The sequence below is a fragment of the Carcharhinus amblyrhynchos genome, chromosome 18 (assembly GCF_965287045.1).
Source record: "Carcharhinus amblyrhynchos chromosome 18, sCarAmb.v2.hapA, whole genome shotgun sequence".
Classification (NCBI taxonomy): domain Eukaryota; kingdom Metazoa; phylum Chordata; class Chondrichthyes; order Carcharhiniformes; family Carcharhinidae; genus Carcharhinus; species Carcharhinus amblyrhynchos.
In genome coordinates this window covers 37,413,324-37,436,837 of record NC_137341.1, presented here as the reverse complement: position 1 = coordinate 37,436,837, position 23,514 = coordinate 37,413,324, and the positions used below count along the sequence as shown (strand labels likewise).

The window sequence follows — 23,514 nt, the reverse complement described above, 5'->3', positions numbered from 1 at the left end:
GGTCTTCAGCGATCCCTCGGGTGAAGGGTTTGAGGCTAACCAGCAACGCCGGAGCTGTGTCTGAGTGGGAACCAGAGCGGGAAAGTGGGGAGCAGCTGGGAAGCAGTGTCCATGAGGCCAAATCTGATTTGTGAAGAGCACCAGCTTAGAAAGTCATCCAGCCTGCACCAAACACAACACTCTGCTACTCTCCCTTCCACCGACCTCCCAACAACCACCCTCCCTGCCACATTCCACCCAATTAAACTGGAGGTCCGGACACCACACAAGCTGTTGCCATAATCTTTATTGCACTTTCACCAAATCGCAAAAAAAAAACAGTTACCACAAAACCCCAACCCCCGAAAACATTGCTAAAAACCCATCTGGTTCAGTAATGTCCTTCAGGGAAGGAAAACTGCTATCCCTAACCGAAAGCCGCAGAAACCAGCTTGCCCGTCCGTATCTGTACACAAAGAACTCTGAACGCAAGGCTGGAAGTGGCCGATCGACGCATGTTGGGAAATGCCGAGGAGAGTCAACATTGCAGCTTCGCTGTCCCATTTCACAAGAAGAGCAATGCCTGGGTCACTCAGATCAGTTTGATCAGCTTTCAAGTATTTTGCTCATCAGCATGTTTCCTCTTTATATATATATCTATATCTATATACATATATATATATCTATTTGAAAATGTTTCTTCTCTTTTGCAATTGCACACTGCTGTTCAAATATTCACATCTCAGCATCGGATACCATCGAGAAAAACAAATAGACGGCTTAACTTAGAAACCTTTTGTCGTTATAATAATCTGGAATGGAGTCTATACTTTACATATTTGGGAACAATTACATCTCTGTTCTGAATTCACTGAATTCAAGAAATAACATTAAATAGCCAGTCTCTGCAAGACTTTCCATTTTCTCACCGACACGAGTAAAAAAAACATCCGAGAGAAGGCGTCACGCTCCCCTCTACTACCTATTGGTGGCGATTGAATTGATATTGTAAGCTAGATCGTTCTCCACCACCATGTTGTGCCCTTCCTTTTCCACGCAGTCGCTGACCGACTTTAGGACAATTCGTAACCTCCTGTCCATGGCCTTGAGGTGGTCCTCTATAAGAATGGGCGAGAGTTTGTCCCGTTGGAGCGATTCAGCCATCACCTCACTCAGTTTGTACTCTTCCTTGGCTAATAGCTGTAGCCGGAGGTATGTCGATTCCTTTATTCTGTAACGGTAGACGCAATAGCGTTAAGGGCAGGCAGAATTAATGTGTCCATACAGACGTCTCCCTAAGCTTGAGCTGTGTTGCGGGAGGTTCTGGCCTCATGGTCTTCTTGCTGAACTATTAACCCAGAAACTCAGCTTATGTTGTGGTGACCTGGGTTTAAAACCCGCCACGGGAACTTGAAATCAATAAAAAATATCTGGAAATAAGAATCTACTGAAACCATTGTCGATTGTCGGAAAAACCCATCTGGTTCACTAAAGTACTTCAGGAAGGAAATCTGTCCTTACCCCAGACTGGCCTACATGTCACTCTAGAGCCACAGCAATGTGGTTGACTCTCAACTGCCCGCTGAAATGGCCTAGCAAGCCACTCAGTTCAAGGACAACTAGGGATGGACAATAAATGCTGACCTGCCAGCGACACCCATGACCCGTGATTGATTTGATTTGATTTATTATTGTCACATGTATTGGGATACAGTGGAAAGTATTGTTTCTTGCGCCCTGTATAGCTAAAACATACCACATATAGGGGAGAAGGAAAGGAGAGGGTTCAGAATATAGTGCTGCAGTTACATATAGGGTGAAGAGAAAGATCGGCTTCTTATAAAGTAGGTCCATTCAAAGGTCCGATGGCAGCAGGGAAGAAGCTGTTTTCGAGTCAGTTGGTATGTGATCCCAGACTTTTGTAACTTTTTTCTGACGGAAGAAGGTGGAAGTGAGTGTGCCCGGGATGCGTGGGGTCCTTAATTATGCTGGCTGTTTTTCTGAAGCAGCGGGAAGTGTAGACAGTGTCAACGGGTGGGAGGCTGGTTTGTGTGATGGACTGGGCTACTTTCATAACCCTTTATAGTTTCTTGCGGTCTTGGTCAGAGCAGAAGCCATACCAAGCTTGCGATATATCCGGAAAGGAAGCTAATATTTTTTTATTTGTTCGTGGGATGTGGGCTGGGCCGGCATTTATTGCCGGTCCCTAACTGGACTTGAAGATCCCATTGGCAGGAAAGGCCAGAAAATCCCGCCTGATGATTTTGTCACTGGGGATGTAAAATTCTGTACCAGAAATACGAAAACAGAATTGTACCTGGAGGTTGCAGGTATGGAGGACACAGAAGGGTCAAGGGGGCAATCTCTAACCACTTACACTTACCGACAGCACTGATTCAGTGGTACCAGGATGGAGAGCTCGTCATGAGAATGTTTCCCAAACCTGCAGGAGGACAACAAGAAAGCATTAGAAACCCAAGAATTCCTCCTGAAATCCAGGAGAATTGTGTATTAGCACATCTTAAATCATGGAGCGTGACAGTCTGACATCAGCAGTCGGGAAATTGCCAGAACATTAGGAACATGCTAACAGGACATGTAGACCAGAATTCTCCATTATTGCATGTCCTGCCACCGCTGACAGAGAGAATGGGGAATCTGACGCTCAGCCAAATTTCCATTCACCGCAGCGGAACTGGAGAATCTCAGCCACGAGCGAGGTTGGCAAATATTGGCCATAGAAACTCAAAACATGCTTATGCAAAGTCCACATGAATTTATGAAGGGGAAACTATATAGTATATAAAACAAAATACCACAAATCGTGGAAATCTGAAATAAAAACAGAAAATGCTGGAAAGACTCAGTAGGCTTAGGGGTGATCTAATAGAGGTCTATAAAATAATGAGGGGCATAGATCAACTGGATAGTCAATATCCCCAAAGGCAGGAGAGTCTAAAACTGGAGGGCATAGGTTTAAGGTGAGAGGGGAGAGATACAAAAGGGTTCAGAGGGGCAATTTTTTCACATAGAGAGTAGTGAGTGTCTGGAACAAGCTGCTAGAGATAGTCGTAGAGGCGGGTACAATGTTGTCTTTTAAAAAGCATTTAGACAGTTACATGGGTAAGTTTGATATAGAGGGATATGGGACAAATGCGGGCAATTACAGGTTCAAGCTGAGGGGGAAAGTTTAAGGGAGATGTACAGAGAAGTTTTTCACGCAGTGAGTGATGGACACCTGGAACACACTGCCAGAGGAAATGGTGGAAGCAGGAACATTAGCAACATTTAGGGGGCATCTAGATGGGTACATGAATAGGGAGAGAATAGAAGGATATGGCCGAGTAAGAGCTAAAGTTTTTTTTTAAAGTTTAGTTAGGCACCATGATCAGCACAAGCTTGGAGGACTGAAGGGCCTGTTCCTTTGCTGTACTTCTTTGTTTTTTGATGCAAAATAAACAAAGCAAAAACCCATGTGTTTAAGACAATCTGCAGCATTGACACGCCTCTTGGTTTATTAAACACACAGCGCTAAGACTCCACAATTCTCACATATCAGAGTGTTTATACCCTCCTCAAAATTCGCAAAGCATCCAGCATTAACACTCCTCACACTCCACACACCCGTGTTGGCACTCCTCACAGTTTATACAACAGTCTCCCAGGTTGTGATGACGCAAGCATTAACACATGCTTCTGACAGCTGAAGTCACTTAACCAGCGTGCTGTCTGCCACTAAGCAAAGTACTGCCCTATAAATGCAGACTGAATTCACATCCAATGCCCTGCATTCCCTATCATTGAATCCTTTCATGTGATGTGGGTGTCACTGACTAGGCCAGCAATTATTGCTGCAATAACTCCCAAGTCGAAAAGAACAGTGTTTCATTTCATAAAGCAAAAGTTAAACCACAAACCTGTGGTAAATGTAGACAAGTCCCATTCAGGTGTAGAGCAACATCAACTTAATACAAGGTAAATCCATTCAAAAGTCTGACAGCAACAGGGAAGAAGCTGTTCTTGAGTCGGTTGGTACATGACCTCAGACTTTTGGTATCTTTTTCCTGACGGAAGAAAGTGGAAGAGAGAATGTCTGGGTTGCCTGGGGTTCTTAATTATGCTGGCTGCTTTTCCGAGGCAGTGGGAAGTGTAGACGGTATCAATGGATGGGAGGCTGGTTTGCGTGATGGACTAGGCTTCGTTCACGACCCTTTGTAGTTTCTTGCTGTCTTGGTCAGAGCAATTGCCCTTGAGAAGGTGATGGTGAGCTGCTTTCTTGAACTGCTGCAGTCCCTGTGGTGTAGATACACCCACGCTGCTGCTCTCTCTCTCTGTTCAGAAACACAGCTCGTTACTATCCCCCAGAACCCATTCTGCCAGCTTTCTGCAGTAATCCACTCCAGAATTCAGCTGCCGAGCCAAGGCCCTATTTGCCCTTCCCAGTGGACATCAGCAATCCCAGTACATTATTTTGAGGGAAAGCAGGAGAGCTTTTCCTGGAGTCCCGGCTAGTATTTATCCTCCACCAACATCAATTAATATAGCCGGGTGCCTGATGTTAACCTGACCGCTGACTGCTGACTAATCCTCAAACAGGCGCCTGCAACAGAACCTCTCTACTCGAGAGTGTGTGGGAGGAGCCTTCACTGCTCCAGGCTTTGTCTGGTCTACTCCTGCTTTGACATGTTCTCAAGGTGGTGATCAGGTCCTTATCGCGCTGCAGTTTCTGGGATCTTGCTATGCACAAATCGGTTGCCGTGTTTCCTACATTACAACAATGATTCCACTTCCAAAAGTTCCTTGCCGCCTGTGAAATATTTTGGGACGTCCTGGATTGTTGGAAGACGCCGTGCAGTTGCAAGTCCTTTTCTTTCTGAAACTCCTCTGTGTCCACCCCAAGGCCTTGATGACCCCATTGAAAGGTTTAGTGACCAGATTTGGATTCAGTGAAGGACTGAGTGATGATTAAGAGCAAATCTCCCTTGTGTTTGTACTCTCTGAGGCATACGTACATGTGCACGGACTGAGTCTGTGGCTGTGGTTCCTGCAGGATTGATGAACTGTGACTGTCATACTACATTCTGCACCCTCTCCTTTTCTTCTCTATGAACGGTATGCTTTGTCTGTATAGCATGCAAGAAACACTACTTTCCACTGTATACTAATACACGTGGCAATAATAAGTCAAATCAAATCAAATCAAAAAGCAGCCAGCATAATCAAAGACTCCATGCACCGTGGACATTCCTGTTTCCACCTTCTTCTGTCAGGAAAAAGACGCAAAAGTCTGAGGTCACGTACCAAGCGACTCAAGAACAGCTTCTTCCCTGCTGCTGTCAGACTTTTGAATAGACTTACCTTGCATTAAGCTGATCTTTCTCCACACCCTAGCTATGACTGTAACACTACATTCTGCACCCTCTCCCTTCCTTCTCTACATATGGTATTCTTTACCAGTATAGTGCATTATACTTTTCTCTATACTAATACACGTGACAATAATAAATCAAATCAATCCAAAGCTGTGGATGTCAGGGACTAGCTCTGTTCTCCTCTTCCTTCCCTTGATGAGATTAACTAGCTGCAGTTTTGGGACTCTCCCTCATGTAGATATTGGAGGCTCTCGCTAGTGTTGTTAATTCAGGTGCTGATGGAGAACCAGCAGTTAACAGCTGCCCATGTTTCTTGGGGAAAGTGATGGGACATTGTTAGATCAGGAAATAGCTCTACCTCACCGCTGACCTGCTCGGTGAGTGAATCAGCCTTGGCAGCTATTTTTAAACCAGTAACGTGCTGGTTTGGGTCGTGTTACAAATGATGGATTAAGTGATGTGGAGACTGCTCCTCAAAGCGTGCTTTGAGAAGCAGCCCCCCTTCCCGTCAGACTCAAAAAGGTAATTTTGTACCTATTGGAGGATTGCTTGGGGCAGTGTTGTACTGGCCTCAGGGTAGAAGACAGTGAACAGTGCGATTAACCTCGCCAGCAACAGAATTCAGGTCAGGATATTGCTACTGGCCAGACATCGCTGCTATCAGTGCTACAGAGGCTCTGGATATGCTACAGAGCAAAGCTCTGATCAGCCCAGCTTCACTATGGGAACTTTAACCTTTCAAAGCAAAAAATAAATCCTCTCAATTTCTTTCCTTGAGCAACTCACTCTGCACAAGCTGTCTATTGAACGAGGTAATTTCTTGTACCACAGAGTGTGGCTGCACTCATCAAGATTGCTGTAAACTATATTATAACAATCAGTATGATAAAATTAAACAGGTATGTCAACCTGCTTTCACACCTAGACACAGAGGTACATGAACACACATACAATGCACACACACATGCTGAAACACATGCATATACTCAAACGTACATGCTCAAACACACACACACACGTGCTCAAACACACACACATGCTCACACACATGCTCAAACACACATACGCTCACACACATGCTCAGAACCACACATGCATGATCAAACACAGACTGAAACCCACATGCACACATGATCAAACACATATGCACACATGCTCAAACCCACATGCATACTCACACACAGACACTCAAATACACACAGCATGTCCATTGATGAGCACACATTCACACACACACACTCACACATTTACACCGGTTGAATCAGAAACTGCTATCTTTTGTTTCTCCTTACCCTCTTCCATTGTCCAAATGAATAATAAATGAATCATTTCCAAACTTTTCAAAAGTTTCATAATGATGGCGGTCCATATTTCCTGTAAGAGGAAGGAGCAGGAAAGCAGTTAGACTGAATGCAGTGAGTGTGACATGCTTAACACCCCAGACACCAGCCCTGGCCCAATCCCTGCTTCACCCTAGCACCTGTCCTTCCTCCCATGTGAGCCCAGACTCTGGGTGTTGGTGGGAGGCAGAGGTGCCAAGGGCAAGCTTAATCCCATCCTCGTTCATGCTGAACCTTCTAACAGGAGCCACTGGACATGGACCAGGATTGGGAATGCAACCCAATCTGCCCTTCCCCAACTGGAGCCCTTTGACCACCATTTGGGGTCACTGAATCTGATTGGACAAACTCCTGGAGGTTTCATCACATGACCTATTGCTCCAACCCTACCTTTGATTGGTTGCCCAATCTGCCCGTCATCATGGAGCCTTCCCTTGCAATTAGAAAGTGTACGCAATTAACTTTTTTAAAATTCATTCATGGGACATGGGTGTCACTGGCTGGCCAGCATCTATCGCCCACTCCAAGTTATCCAAGGGCAGTTGAGAGTCAACCGCATTGCTGTGGCTCTGGAGTCACATGTAGGCCAGACACGAAGGCAGATTTCCTTCTCTAAAGGACATTAGTGAATGAAATGAGTTTTTCCGACAATCAACAATGGTTTCATGGTCATCAGTAGATTCTTAATTCCAGATATTTTTTATTGAATTCAAATTCCACACCTGCCGTGGCGGGATTCGAACTCGGGTCCCCACAACTGATTGGATGCTTCTTAATTGTCAATTAGCCCTATTTTCTCAACTCAGATATTTTTAACAATTAACGAGGTGCTCAAAGGAAGTGAAATGAAAGCCACACAATTTGTTTGCGAGCACCTTTGGCTTTACCCCGGGTTTTTCTTACAGTAACATCCTGGAGATTAACCTTCACTTCCTGGAGACTCCTGGAGGGTTGGCAACCCCACTCAGAAAGCTGTTGAATCTGAGGGTCAATGGACAACTTTGGAACTGAGATTCATCGATGTTTATAACATAAGGTGACAGAAACAGGGCAGGTAAATGAAGTTAAGATGTGGATTGGCCATGGTCTCATTGACCAATAGTATCTCCATCACTGAATCCCCCATTGTCAACAGCCTTGGGATTGCCATTGACCAGAAACTCAACAGGACTCACCACATAAATGGCTATTGGAGCAGGTCAGAGGCTAGGGATACTGCAGCAGGTAACTCACTTCCTGACTCCCTAAAGCCTGCCCACCATCTCCAAAGCGCAAGTCAGGAGTGTGATGGAATACTCTCCACTTTCCTGGATGAGTGCACCTCCAACAACACTCAAGAAGCTTGGCACCATCCAGGACAAAGCAGCCCACTTAATTGGCACCACATCTACAAACATCCACTCCCTCCATCACCGACGCTCAGTAGCAGCAATGTGCACTATCTATAAGACCCACTGCAGCAATTCACCAAGGATCCTTAAACAGCACCTTCCAAACACATGACCACTTCCATCCAGAAGGACAGGGGCAGCAGATACATGGGAACACCACTACCTGCAAGTTCCCCTCCAAGCCACTCACCATCCTGACTTAGAATTATATTGCCATTCCTTCACAGTCGCTGGGTCAAAATCCTGGAATTCTCTCCCTAATGGCATTGTGGATCAACCCATAGCATGTGGACTGCAGTGATTCAAGAAGGCAACTCACCACCACCTTCCCTAGGGCAACTAGGAATGGGTAGTAAATGCTGGCCAGCCAGCGACGCCCATGTCCCACAAATGAATATTAAAATAAAGGTGAAACAGGTTTGGGGGGCTGAATGGCCTCCTTCTGTCCTTGTGTTCTTGGTAAGATCAACTGACTTTGCACAGGTTGAGAACCGAACCAGCATTCTCCCTGTCTAGTGCCCTTACCTAAAGAACACCAAGGGTTTCCCAAACATTTGATCCATTTCTCAGTGGGCCACATCCTCACTCCTGAGTCACAAAGTTGGGACTTTCTTATTCTGGGCCCTGAGCTCAAAATTCGAGGCCGACACTGAGAATGCAGTACTGATGTAATGCTACACTGCCTGAGGTGCTGTTTCGGGTGGCTGCTATTCTGAGGAAGAACAGTGGGTGGCATTCTCTCCGATGCACTGCACAATATTTGTCCCTCAGTGAACAGATGACCTGGTCATTATCACACTGCTGTTTGTGGGAGCTTGCTGTGCACAAATTGGCTGTCATGATTTCCACATTGCAGCCGCTCCAAAAGTACTTCATTGGCTGGAAGGGGCTTTGGGGTGTCATGAATGGTGCTTTGTAAATGCAAGTATTTCTTTCTTCCTAACTTCGGAAGTAGAGCAAACTTATTTACCCATCAGAAAGTCGAAGATAGTCATGTCGATGAGATCGAGGAGGCGTGTGCCACTGTTGTAAGGGGCAGTCTGTTTGACTTCCTCGCAATAGTCAGGATCAACTTCCCACCTGTTGAGAAGAAACAGAAATGTTTTGTAAAAGAATGTGCTACCACTGTGCAGCGAGCAAGATACCAGTGCCTCGCCACCCCTCCATTATCCTTCGTAAACTCAGACAATCGCCTGGCGATAATAATATTTCTGTTTATCCCAACGCTTAACAGCAACATCCCAGGCTGATCCCAGAATCTATTGGGGGGTGACACGGTGGCACTGTGGTTAGCACTGCTGACTCACAGGGACCCCGGTTCGATTCCCGGTTTGGGTCACTGTCTGTGTGGAGTTTGCACATTCTCCCCGTGTCCACATGGGTTTCCTCCAGTGCTTCAGTTCCCTCCCATTCGCCAAAGATGTGTGGGTTAGGTTGACTGGCCAAGATAAATTGCTGCGTAGTGTCAGGGGATTAACAGGGTAAATATGTGGACTTTCACTAATAGGGCCTGGGTGGGATTGTTGTCAGTGCAGACTCAATGGGCTGAATGGCCTCCTTCTGCACTGTAGGGATTCTATGATTCTCCCACGATTCTATTGATGCAGAGTCAGCAATCTGTGTCACAGTAATGAAGCTTGTGGACTTCAGTGTTAATTCCATAAGAAGAAAATATTTTCCTGCTTACTCCAATTCAGGTTTGCGGGGCGTCGGAGCCTATCCCCACAGACACTGGGGACTAGGCGGGGTATACCCAGGACGGATGGAAATCCAACACAAGGCACACACTCCTCACACTAAGGAGCAGCTTAGCATGGCCAATCCACCTAACCCACATATCTTTTGGACTGTAGGAAGAAACTGGAGCACCCGGAGGAAACCCACGCAGACATGGGGGGCATGTGCAAACTCCATACAGACAGTGACCCAAGGCCAGAATCAAACCCGGGTCCCCGGTGCTGTAAGGCAGCAGTGCTAACCACTCTGCCACCCAATACCATATTTTATGGATTGTATCTCTAATTATCTGTCCTGGAGTCAGTGAGTTCGACAATAAATTGGATTCCCTCTCACTCTTCTCAAAGGTGTAAATGTTAACTCGGTGTTTGGTCATTTACTCTAATAACTCCTTACCTGACTCAGCATCAAACACTTTGGTGAATGGCCTCACGACGTTGAGTTACATTAAAGGATGATGGATAACTTCAGAAGGAAATACTGCTTAAAGAAGGGAACCTCTGAGAATGGGATTGGTTTGACTTTATGGTTTGACCCTGATGACACTGTCTCCATCCCTGATAAAATTACTAAGCACTTGGAGAAATATGAGTTGATTCAAGTTCAGGATTTCTAAAGAAAGGGTCGTGGCTGGTCAGAAATCCTTTGATGGGATCTCCGTTGAGGTCACTAAACATAGTGGAGACAGATTTTGAAAAGCCCACTTGATTAAGATTATAGAATCCTACAATGCAGATGGAGGCCATTTGGCCCATTGTGTCTGTACCAACCACAATCCCACCCAGGTCCATCCCCAGAACCCATTCATTTACCCTAGCTAGTCCCCCTGACACTAATGGGCAATTTAGCATGGCCAGTCCACCTACCCCGCACTTCTTTGGAGTGTGGGAGGAAACCGGAGTGCCCAAAGGAAACCCATGTAGATACAGGGAGAACGTGCAGACTCCACACAGACAGTGACCCAAGCCAGGAATTGAACCCGGGTTCCTGATGCTGTGAGGTAATGGTACTAACCATTGTGCCACTGTGCCAATCTTTAGTTAAGATGGCCAGTCAGAAAGCCATAGGCAGCAGAATTCACCTCATATTTCTGACCAGTTATGTCTGGCACAGTGGCGCAGTGGTTAGCACTGTTGCCTCACAGCGCCAGGGACCCGGGCTCAATTCTGACCTTGGGTGACTGTCTGTGTGGACTTCGCGTATTCTCCACATGTCTCCCAAAAGGCATTTGACAAGGTGCCACATAAAAAACCAATCCAGGAGGTGAGATTGCAGAGGATTGGGAGTGGAGTACTAGATTGGATTGAGAATTGGCTGACTGCGAAAGCAGAGGGTTAGGATAAATGGGTCCTTCTCTGGCTGGCGAAATGTGACTAGCATTAGGATGCCGCAGGGGTCAGTGCTTGGACCTTAACTGTTTACAATCGATGTAAATGATCTGCAAGCAAGGACAGAATGTAACATCAAAATTTGTGGATGATTCTACAATAGGTGGGAAAGCAGGCAATGAAGAGGATATAAAGATTTTATAGACGGATTTAGATAGGCTAGAAGAATGGGCCAAAATTTAGCAGATAGAGTTTAATGTGGGTTAGTGTGAAGTTATCCATTTTGGCAGAAAAGATAAAATGGCAAATTATTACCTAAATGGAGAGCAGGTTCAAAATGTGTCCGGGCAAAGGGAGCTGTTCATGAGTCACAGAAAGTCATTATACAGGTGCAGCATGTAATAAAAAAGGCAAATAGGATGTTGGCATTTATTACAAAGGGACTGGAGTATTAAAGTAGAGAAGTGTTGTTGCAATTGTATAGAGTGTTGGTGAGACCCCACATCTGGCGTACTGTGTCCAATTTTGGTCTCCTTATTTGAGGAAGGATGTGGTGGCTTTGGAGGCAGTTCAGGGAAGGTTCACCAGACTGATTCTGGGGATGAAAGGGCTGACGTATGAGGAGAGATTAAACAGTTTGGGCTTGTACTGGCTGGAGTTTAGGAGGATGAGAGGGAATCTGATCAAAGTATATAATATTTTAAAAGGGATAGATAAGGTAAATGTGGACCAAATATTTTCTCTTGTGGGACAGTCTAGGACAAGAGGTCACAGGTAAAGGTTGCGAGGCGGTGGATTTAGCACTGAGGTGAGGAAGAACTACTTCTCGCAGAAGGTGGTGAATTTGTGGATTTGTTCTCCATGTAGCACGGCAGAGCCTGAATCATTGAATGGTTTCAAGGAAGAGATAGATATATTTTCAATAAAAAAAAGGAAAGAGGGATATGGAGAACTGGTGGGGAGATGGATTTGAGGCCAGGGAGAGATTAGCCATGATCTGATTGAATGGCGGAGCAGGCTCGAAGGGCTGAATTTGCCAACTTCTGCTCCTAATTCCTGTGTTCCTTTATCTGCATGGGTTTCCTCCAGTTTCCTCCCACAACCCAAAAATATGCAGGTTAGGTGAATTACCTACGCTGAATTGCCCCTTAGTGTCCCAAGATATATAGACTAGGGGGCTTCAGAGGTAAAGACTTGGGGTTACGGGCTAAGTACGGGTAAGAGACAGTGCAGACTCAATGGGCCAAACGGCCTGCTGCTGCAGTCGGGATTCTATGATTTTCCTGGCTGTTGGTGGGATGAACTGGGGAAGAGGGCGATGAAACTGTTGATCCAATTGCTATCTCCTCTTCACCAAATCGAGTCATATGTGAACCTACAATACTCTGTCTATGATTCTTCAAAGAACCACTGTCCCTTTAACAAGCTGCTGTTAGCGTGGAACCTTAAAGGGTAGCTGCCCCTTTAACAAACTAACTCAAACTTGCGCTGCTCTTCACACCGCCTCTGTCCCTTTAAGAATCCACCCTTACTCGAACTTACTCAGCTCTCTTGCGTTTATGGTATGATCGTCGCCATGGATTCCTCCAGGTTTTCCTTTTGGCTAGCGCCAGGTCTGGTAGGAAAGCAGCCAGCGAGCCCTCGATCTGGTCAGGCTTCCCGCACAGAGCGTGCTCAGTGGAGCAGTAATAGGAACACTCTCCGTAGAAGCACACATTGTTGGCTGGTTGAGGAAACAGAGGCGTACAAACACAGTCAGCGTCAGCAAGTCACAGGACAGAGAAACATTTACCGCACGGAGGGACCCCACGGCCCTTCCTGGCCAGTAGAGAGCTACCCAGCCTGATCCCACTCTCCCAGCTCTTCTGGTTACAATACTTCAAGAGAACGTGCAAACATTCCTTCAGTGCTGCGAGGGTTTCTGTCTCTCCTCCTCTCTTTCAGGGGGTGAGTTCCACTCACCACGACCACCACCCTGTGGGCACTTGATGCAAATTACCTGGTTCAAATGCACTGCAAAGGTCTGGGGCACTGGCTCTGCAATTTATCCGATTTGGACAACATGGTGGTACAGTGGTCAGCATGGCTGTCTCACGTTGCCAGGGAAATGGTTCACTTCCAACCTCGGGTGACTGTGTGGAGTTTGCACAGTCTGCCCATGTCTACATGGGTTTCCTTTGGGTGCTCCGGTTTCCTCCCACACTCCAATGGTGTGCAGGTTAGGTGGATTGGCCATGCTAAATTGTCCCTTAGTACCTCAAGATGTGCAGGTTAAGTGGATTGGCAATGCGAAGTTGGCCCTATGTACACCAGAGTGATTGAGTTAGGGGGATTAGCAGGATAAATACGTAGGGTTACGGACTTGGATAGGATGCTCTGTCGAAGAGTTGGTGCAGACTCGATGGGCCAAATGGCCTCCTTCTGCATTGGAGAGATTCTATGATTCAGTGATTCCATTTCTGAAGGGGGGGTGTGCAGGACAGGACAGAATGGCCATAAGGCAATTCTCAAGCAGGTGATCTCTTCACTCTTACCTAGAAGCCAGAGCTCTGAGCTGCCATACTCTCCTGTGGCTACCATCCCTACTGTCTGAGCAAGGGACTTGATCTCTATAAACACTCCCAAATAACCCTGAGTGGCAGCAAATGTACGAGGATCTCATTTTCAGTAGCCATGGCACCCTGAGAGGCAGCTTTGCCTTTGTACCCGGGGGGCAAAACACTAACAATGGCATCACCCTCCATCCCCCCTCCCCGATGCCTGTCTGTGAGGCTATTTACAGAATAAAGCTCTCTTCACATTGACCCTGCAATGCACCTCCATCTCAATCTCAGGAGAAACCTTCCCCTCCCCCACCGTTTCCCACACCCGCCCAACTACTGGCCCCTCTGAAGGGGTTACTTTTGCCACCCCAATGGGAAGGTCACAGCTGAAGAGAGTTCTTTGCGGAGGTTGCCCGGATTGCCCTCAGCTTTCTGGGGTCTGAAGCCAAGGGCCGGCCAAGATATTGGCGTTGCACACCATGTGACCCCCTGTGAGCAACACTACCCCACCCGCTTGACCCCTCCTTGACCCCTGCCAAGGGTTGACCCATCGATCGCCCCCTTCCCTTTGCTGCCGAGAGGTGGAGGCCTGAGGTGGGCGTGCGGACTCCGTTAAATCCGCTCCCTTACCCGGCGAGATGAAGAATGTCCTCCAGAGTTTTTTGTCGCGGGTCACGTCTCTGATTTCTCTCGTCATGTTGACCAGCCTCCCGGCCACAGGCGGAACACGCCGGAAATCCAAGATTCTTTGAGGGAGGGGGAAAGCCAGAAGGTTAGACCAGAATGGGGGCGCGGGAGCAATCTAAAACGTCCTTTCTTTGACTGGCAAACCTTACCTGTCCAGGTGGAAAGCAGCAATCTCGGAGTTGTGCCGCTCGTAATCAGAGAAATAGAAGAAATCGGGAGGCGTCTCCTGCTCCCTGGTTTGCCTGGAAAAGAAGACCAGGTTTAGGGGTTGGTATCATTCACGGCATGTGGACATCAGCGGCAAGGCCACCATTTCATACCCATCTCTAACCTCCCTGGGGTGGTGCACCATCTTTCTGAATGCAACCGAGAGCTTCGCAAAGCCCTTTCACAGTCCAGAGTCAACACTGCAGTGGATCTGGAGTTTAAGTTGTTAATGTTTGAGTTTATTTATTAGTGTCACAAGCAGGCTTACATTAACACTGCGATGAAGTGACTATGAAAATCCCCTGGTCGCCACACTCCGGCGCTTCTTTGGGTAACGCTGAGGGAGAAATTAGCACGGCCAGTGCACCCTAACCAGCAGGTCTTTTGGGAAGAAACCAGAGCACCCAGAAGAAACCCACGCAGACACGGGAGAGCTGAGTTAACAAACACGGCATATATAGACAAAGACTCAATTGCGAGGTAATAGTTAAAAAACGAGTCTTTACAGGTAATTAAGTCTTTACAGGTACAGTCCCAACTCTCCACTGAAGGAACAGCGTTCCGAAAGCTCGTGATACCAAATAAACTTGTTGGACTTTAATCTGGAGTTGTGAGATTCCTCACTGTGCTTACTCCAGTCCAACGCTGGCATCACTATCTGTGTGGCGTGCAAGAAATAATACTTTTCACTGTATACCAACACATGCGACCATAATAAATCAAATCAAATTAAACCGGCGTGCTGGATCAGATTTGGCGCTCGGGTCCCTGTGGTGGGATGCGCTCCCACTGACTTTAAAACGGAGCTGAGCCACTGTTGGCACCAGGCCAGGGGCCTAGCGAACGAATGCAGGTAGCCTAGGGGCTGCCTAGCAGCTGGGCACTCTAGTAAATGACAGCGACTGTCTGACATGTTCAGAAATCTCGGCGTACAATGAGAAGCCACAGAAGGAGAACAAGCCTGCGCTGAGCAGGAGAGTCACACAGTATCTAATTATAGAGGGGAGGAGAAAGCCCTTCTCCCAGCTGAGAAAATTAGATCCATTATCGGAGAATATTATTCTGAATATTCATAGCTCTGCCATCAGTATTCAAAGCAGCCAGGCTCCCTCCTGTACAGTAATAGTGGGCCAAATGTCACAGTCGCAACAGGAGCATCAGTAATTGCAAATCGTCATGGCTATGGTAATTGCTCCTTTAATTCTTAATCTAATGAATGTGGCCCAAGACGTGTCAGTGAGAAAATCATAGGTTTCCGTCACATTAATTGAATTGAGTCTTTCCTTGCAGGATCCAAATATATAATTTCCTAACGCACAAAACACAGGGGACGCTTGGTAAATTTCGACAAGCACTGACTCCGAAAGCCTTCACTGTGCAGTTGGAAGCTTCCTCTTAGAGAGGAATGTTTACATTGAGATCCCAGGCTTAGTGTGATTAATATGGCCGGGTTCTGATCGTCTGTGTGTGTGTGTGTGTGTGTGTGTGTGTGTGTGTGTGTGTGTGTGATGGGGTGGTGGGTATCATAGACTCATAGAATCCCTACAATACACCATTCGGCCCATCACATCCGCACCGACTCTCCGACACAGCATCCTACCCAGACCTTATCCCCGTAACTCCACATATTTACCCCGCTAATCCCCCCTAACCTACACACATCGGGACACCAAGGGACACTTTAGCATGGCCGATCCACCTAACATGCACATCTTTGGAGTGTGAGAGGAGCACCCGGAGGAAACACAGGGAGACACGGGGAGAATGTGCCAACTCCGCACAGACAGTGACCCGAGGCCGGTATTAAACCCGGTTCCTGGCGCTGTGAGGCAGCAGTGCTAACCACTGCACCACCATGCCGCCCCAGATACACACTTTGCCAGCATCCAATAAACAGCCCAGGCTTCCTGAGCCCTGAGCTTTCATCAGCCCCAGAAATGTACCCAACTGGAGGCAAATTCCCATTCCGTAAACGGCAGATTAGAAAGGAAGGTAGAGTTTGCATTTATGTAATGCCTTTCATGACCCACAGCATGTCCCAAAGTGCCTTGCAGCCAGTTTTGAACACTGCTGAGGTGTTGGAATGTAGGAAGTTCAGCAGCCAATTTGTTCACAGCAAGCTCTCACAAACAGCAATTCGATAATGACCAGGATCGGAATTCTTCGGGCGTTCACGCCCCGTTACCGCTGCCAGCAAGAACGGGGAATTTGGCGCTCAATCAAGTCTCCATTCACTGCAGCAGGAAGGGAGAATCCGAGCTGCGGGCAAGGTCGGTGAATTCCGACTCAAATTATCTGTCCTTGTGCTAATTGAAGGATCAATACTGGACACTGGGGGGAAACACCCTGATCAGCTTCAAATAGTGGCTCATGATTCATAGAATCCCTATAGTGCAGAAGAAGGACACTCAGCCCATCTAGTTTGTACTGTCTCTTTGAGAGAGCATCATACCCAGGCCCTAATCCTGTAACCCCATATACTTACCATGGTTAATCCATTTAACCTACACATCTTGAGACACTAAGGAACAATTTAGCATGGCCGATCTACCTAACCAGCACACCTTTCGGACTGTGGGAGGTAATCGGAGCAACGGGAGGAAACCCACGCAGAGACAGGGAGAACGCGCAGACGCCACACAGACAGTGACCCAAGGCCGGAATTGAAACTGGGTCCCTGGCAGCAGCGCTAACCCTCCTCAAGATAGCATTGAAGGATCTTTCACAGGATCATTCGAGGACACAACCTTGGTTTCATTTCTTCACTGAAAATTTGCACGTCTGGCGGTGCAGCACTCCCTCCTTGCTGGCAAAGTTTAATCTTCAAGTCTCTTGAGTGAAGTTTGAACCGGTGACCTTGTGACTCAGAGAGAGAGACAGCACTTCCCATCGAACCATAACTGCCTTCACTCAAGCACCCACAGCAAATCTTCAAACACAGTAACTTCCCACAGCAGGACAATGACTTGGAAAATCTAATTAACATGAAGCTGTGAGCATCATTTTCCAATGACCACAACTTAAACTCAGTTTCCCAATTCATCTCCGACAACGGAAATAAGTGAAACTCATGAATCCTATCCAAATGTAACCAAAAAAGAATTTCAAAATCAGTCTCTGCACAAAGAAGGCTTATTTTAACCCCCGTGCACTTGTCCTTAGAGTTGCCACCTCCGGGGGTACATATTTCTGGGGTTATCCTCACATGACTTTCCCACTGTGATTGGGAACCATGGGGTTCACAATAACTGCACCCCTACACTCCCACCATTCATTACCCAGAATGTCAGTCTTCATGGTGCCCCGCCTCCTTCTGGCCAACAAACAGATCCTTTGTCAACTGATTGGATGATTTTTGACAACCAGTCGACCAGTCAACACAGCCCTCAGCCACATCCAATGATTTATAACCCGTAATTAGCAGTAAACTTTCGTTTGGAAAAATTATCACAATTTTTTATGCTCCTTATGCTGTTGTAAATATGAAATTCGGGCGGCACTGCTGCCTCTAGGGATCTGGGTTCAATTGACTGGGTGACTGTCTGTGCAGAGTTTGCACATTGTCCCCACGTCTGCATGGGTTTCCTCCCACACTCCCAAAACACGTAGGTTAGATGGATTGGCCACACTGAATTGCCCCTTTCTGTTAGGGGGGATTAGCAGGGTAAATTAGTAGTGTTATAGGGATAGGGCCTGGGTGGGATTGCTGTCAGTGCAGGCTTGATGGACCAAACGGCCTCCTTCTACACTATATGGATCGTATGATTCTAGAGTGGGGCTGATTGCCCCGGCCAATATTTATGCCTTAAACAACACCGATAAAAATTAGGTTATTCATCTCATTGCTGTTTGTGCTGTGTGCAAAATGGCTGGAGGGCTTCCTCTACCACACCAGTGACTGCGTACTTCAGTGGTTCTGGGATGTTGAGAGGTTGCCAAAGGCACCATATAAGGGCAGTTTTTTTAAAAATCAGAACTGGACAACCAAAGCAGCATGCGTCTTTAAAAAGCACATTATGGATGTGTGTGTGTATATGTGTTCATGTATGTATGTGACTGTGTGTATAGTGGTGTGAATGTATGTGACATGTGTGTCTATGTATATGTGTATGTATGTATGTGACATTTTGTGTGTGTATGTATGTGACATTTTGTGTGTGTATGTATGTGACGTTTTGTGTGTGTTTGCATGTGTGTATGATGATGTGTTGTATGTATGCGATCTTTTGTGTTTGTGTTTTTGTGTATGAACGTATGTGATGTTTTGTGTGCATGTGTGTTTCTGTGTGCGCGTGTGTGTGTGTGTGTGCATGACGATGTGTATGTGTGTGATGTGTGTGTGTGTGTTTGTGTGTGCATGACGATGTGTATGTGTGTGTGTGTGTGTGTGTGTGTATGGGGTGTGTGTGAACCTTGCCTGTGCAGCTTTCTCTGTGTTGCAGAGTGCCTCTTGATGAATGGGGCTGTGAAATTGACACATGCATCATTTCCTGGAAGACAGTTTCCCCAGCATGAATGAACAAGCCCGAAGTTCAGGAAAACGACTGAACTGTCAGAACTCACTGAACTCCCTGGCAGCTTCAGAGCTGCAGGGCAGTTGGAGAAAAAATCCACTAAAGACAAGTTTCTAACCTGGCATTAATATATTGATTAATTAAATCAAACACCCTGATAAACAGACAGTGCAATTCAATAAGTAACAAACACGCAGTGCAATATATTTTCCTACAAAACTTCCACTTTGATGTAAGGCAAATCAGATTTGTTGAGTGTGAACAAAACTGAAAGTGGAAGGATGAGCCGAGGGATTAAATAGTTGGTTGGCCTTTTGTTACAAATTCTGGTTTGAAACAGAATGATTCAGTGGAATAATTAACATTGAGTTGTTTTTCCACTTGGCAGCTGATAATATTGGAAGAGTCTGTTCTGTGCTGTGTTGGTGGAAACAGGCTCCAGCCGTACTTGAGGATACAATGTCTAACCAGAGTTATTTCTTAACTGGACAGAACACAAAGTACTGTCTTTGTCTACGTCACTGCATTTTCAACATTTTCAGCCCTGCTGCTGGCTTTATTTAAAGCTCTGCTCCACGGATTTGGCTCAAATCTCTCCTCCCTGAATCCGGAGAGTGTAGGGGACCCAATGGCCACACAAGTACATGGTGTTGGCTGAGAAAGACAAACATATGTACAGACAGAGGCTTGAAGTAGGAGCAGAAGTAGGCCATTCCCAGTCTTCTCTGCCACTCAATAAAATCATGGGCTTATCTGTTTGTGTTTCTCATTTCCATCTACCCCTGATAACCTTAGATTCCTCTGCCTAATGAGCAGCATGGTGGCACAGTGGTTAGCGCTGCTGCCTTGCAGCGTCAGGGAGCCAAGTTTGATTCCTGGCTTGGGTCACTGTCTGTGTGGAATTTGCATATTCTTCCTGTGTCTGCATGGGTTTCCTCTGGGTGCTCTAACAGTCCAAAGATGTGCAGGTTAGGCTGATTGGCCATGCTGAATTGACCCTTAGTGTCAGGGGGCTTAGCTGAGTAAATATGCGGGGTTATGGGGATGGGATTGTCATTGGTCTAAGCTCAATGGGCCGAATGGCCTCCTTCTGCACTGTAGCTATTCTATGATTCTAAAAGAAGAACCTATCTACCTCCGCCGTAAAAATATTCAATGGCCCAGGAGGCAGAGAGTTCCAAAGTCGCAGAAACCTCGAGAGAAAAAAATTCTCCCCATTGCCAGCCTCAAAGGGTGACTCCTAATTTTAAAACAATTCCACCCCCCCCTCAACGTTCTAGAGTTGAAATTTATTTATTAGTCACAAGTAAGGCTGACATTAACACTGCAATGAAGTTACTGTGAAATTTCCCTAATCGTCACATTCTGGCGGCTGTTGGGTCAATGCACTTAACCAGCACGTCTATCAGACAGTGAGGGGAAAGCCATGCAGACAAGGGGAGAATGTGCAGATTCCGCACAGTGACCCAAGCCGGGAATCAAAGCCAGTGGACTTACCCACAAGAAGAAACATTCTTTCTACATTCACCTTGTGAAGACCATTCAAGATGTTTGCTACTTCAATCCCTCACTCTTCTAACTCCAGTGGAAACAAGCCCAGCCTGTCTGACCTTTCCTCAAAAGACAACCCATTCATTACAGATATCAATCTAATAAACCTCTGCTGAATCGCTTCCAATGCATTTACATCCTTCCTTAATAAGCAGACCAAAACTGCACACAGTATTAGAGATGTGCCCTCACTCTTGCCCTGTGTAACTGAAACATAACATCCTCATTTTTATGTTCGATTCCTTTCGCAGTACAGGATAGCATTCTATTAGCTCACTTAATTACTTGCTGTACCTGCACGCTATTTTGTGACTCATGCAGGGAAACACCTGCTGACCTGGACTAGGGGGGAGGGGGATACTTACATGGAAAAGAGAAGCAATAAAAAGCTGCAATTTTCAATTTCCCCAGGGTTAAACATTAAATAAACATCTGTAACTACGATACGCTGAAACCATCAGCTCATTTTAACTCTGTCCTGCCTCACAGTCAAAGAACAAAGAAAATTACAGCACAGGAACCGGCCCTTCAGCCCTCCAAGCTTGCACTGACCATGCTGCCCAACTTAACTAAAACCCCCTACCCTTCCAGGGACCATATCCCTCTATTCCCATCCTATTCATGTATTTGTCCAGATACCCCTTAAAACTCATTATCATATTTGCTTCCGCTACCTTCCCTGGCAGCAAGTTCTAGGCACCCACTATCCTCTGTGTAAAAAACTTGCCTTGTACATCTACATTAAACCTTGTCCCTCGCACCTTAAACCTATGCCTCCTAGTAATTGACTCTTCAACCCTGGGAGAAAAGCTGCTGACTATCCATTCTGTCTCATAATCTTGCAGGTTTCTATCAAGTTGCCCCTCAACCTCCATCATTCCAGTGAGAACAAACCAAGTTTCTCCAACCTCTTCTCGTAGCTAATGTCCTCCATGTCAGGCAACATCCTGGTAAATCTTTTCTGTGCCCTCTCCAAAACTTCCTTATCTTTCTGGTAGTGTGGCTACCAGAATTAACACTATATTCCAAGTGCGACCTAAGTAAGGTTTTATAAAGCTGCAACATGACTTGCCAATTTTTAAACTCAGTGCACCGGCCGATGAAGGCAAGCATGCTGTATGCCTTCTTGACTACCTTCCCCACCTGCGTTGCCACTTTCAGTGACCTGTGTACCTGTACACCCAGATCCCTCTGCCTATCAAGGGTTCTGCCATTTACTGTATATTTCCTATCTGTATTAGACCTTCCAAAATGCATTACCTCACATTTGTCCGGATTAAACTCCATCTGGCATCTCTCCGCCCAAGTCTCCAACCGACTTATATCCTGCTGTACCTTCTGATGGTCCTCATTGCTATCTGCAAATCCACCAACCTTTGTGTCGTCCACAAACTTATTAATCAAACCAGTTATATTTTCCTCCAAATGACTTATATATATTGAAAACAGCAAAGATCCCAGCACTGATCCCCGAGGGTTGTCACTTATCACAGATCTCCATTCAGAAATGTACCCTTCCACTGCTACCCGTTGTCTTCTATGACTGAGCCAGTTCTGTATCAGTCTTGTCAGCTCACCTCTGATCCCTTGCGACTTTGCCTTCTACCCAGGGAAGAACGATGCCATTCAGCCCATCGAGTCTGCACCGACTACAATCCCACCCAGGCCCTATTCCCGTAACCGCACATATTTATCCTGCTAATCCTCCCTGACACTAAGGCTCAATTTAGCATGGCAAATCAACCTAACCCGCACATCTTTGGACTGTGGGAGGAAACCGGAGCATCTGGAGGAAACCCACGCAGGCATGGGGAGAATGTGCAAACTCCACTCCACAGTGACCCAAGCTGGGAATCGAACCTGGATCCCTGGTGCTGTGAAACAGCAGTGCCAGCCACTGTGTCACCGTACCGCCTCTGAGGGAGCATCTGCTCCACGTCTACTTTGTCAATCCCCTTTCTCACCTTATATAACTCAATTAGATCTCCTTTCATTCTTTTAAACTCCAGGCCTAAATTGCCCACGCTGTCTTCATAAATCCCTCAAGCAGGATTTTACTGTGATCACTGTTGCTTTACTCTGCCTCCTTTATTATGGGATCAATTATCTTTAATTGCACAGTACCAAGTTTAAAATAGTCTACTCCCTGGCTGAAATTAAAACGTACAGCTCTAAAAAACTGTCCCAAATACGCTCGATAAACCCATCCGCCAGCCCAACTCTGCCAATCTGACTCATTCAATCTATACAAAGATTAAAATCACTCATGATTACCGCATTATTTTTCTTACAAGCCTCACTATTTCTTCCCTGTGTGCTCTGTTCTACGGTGTAGTGACTGTTGCGGGGGGGATATAAATGACTCACGCGAGTGATTTCTTACCTTTGCTACTTCTTGGGGAGAATTTTCCTGCCTCGCCCATCACAAGAATCGTAGTTGCCTGGAACGGGAGAGGGGGTGGACCTTTCAAAGGTCTGCTGACCTCGGGTAGGATTTTCCGGTTTTGGGATGAGCTCGGCCAGAAAAATCCCTGCCCTTATCTCCACCCAAACTGACTCTGTATCTTGATTGTCTGAATTAAGATCATCTTTAGCTATTGTATTAATATCATCCTTAATTGACAGAGCTATCCTTTTCTATTGCACTCTAGGACTCGTCGGAACACTGGTCCCAGCAGGGTTCAGGTGGAGGTTATTCCAATGACACAGCTTCCACTTTCTCCAGTACTGTGCCACTGCGTCATAAATCACAACACATTTCTCCCACACCAATCATTGAGCTATGTTTCAACTCCCCAATCTTATTTGCCCCATGCTAATTTACATATTGTTCAGGTTATAATCCAGAGATTATTACCTTTGTGG

The 23,514-nt window shown here is 46.3% G+C and overlaps 1 protein-coding gene across 1 annotated transcript in view; it reads right to left on the bottom strand.

The window, feature by feature from the left end:
• Positions 1-271: 271 nt before the first annotated feature.
• Positions 272-23,514, bottom strand: part of fam20cb (FAM20C golgi associated secretory pathway kinase b) — a 102,580-nt gene continuing 79,337 nt past the window's right edge. Inside the window, exons 4-10 of the mRNA XM_080206834.1 lie at positions 14,527-14,619; positions 14,321-14,436; positions 12,690-12,870; positions 9,053-9,162; positions 6,644-6,725; positions 2,363-2,422; positions 272-1,210 (exon numbers count right to left, since the gene is read on the bottom strand). Coding sequence (XP_080062960.1) covers positions 958-1,210; positions 2,363-2,422; positions 6,644-6,725; positions 9,053-9,162; positions 12,690-12,870; positions 14,321-14,436; positions 14,527-14,619 — 895 coding nt within the window. The 3' untranslated portion in view covers positions 272-957. The remainder of the gene's footprint in view (positions 1,211-2,362; positions 2,423-6,643; positions 6,726-9,052; positions 9,163-12,689; positions 12,871-14,320; positions 14,437-14,526; positions 14,620-23,514) is intronic.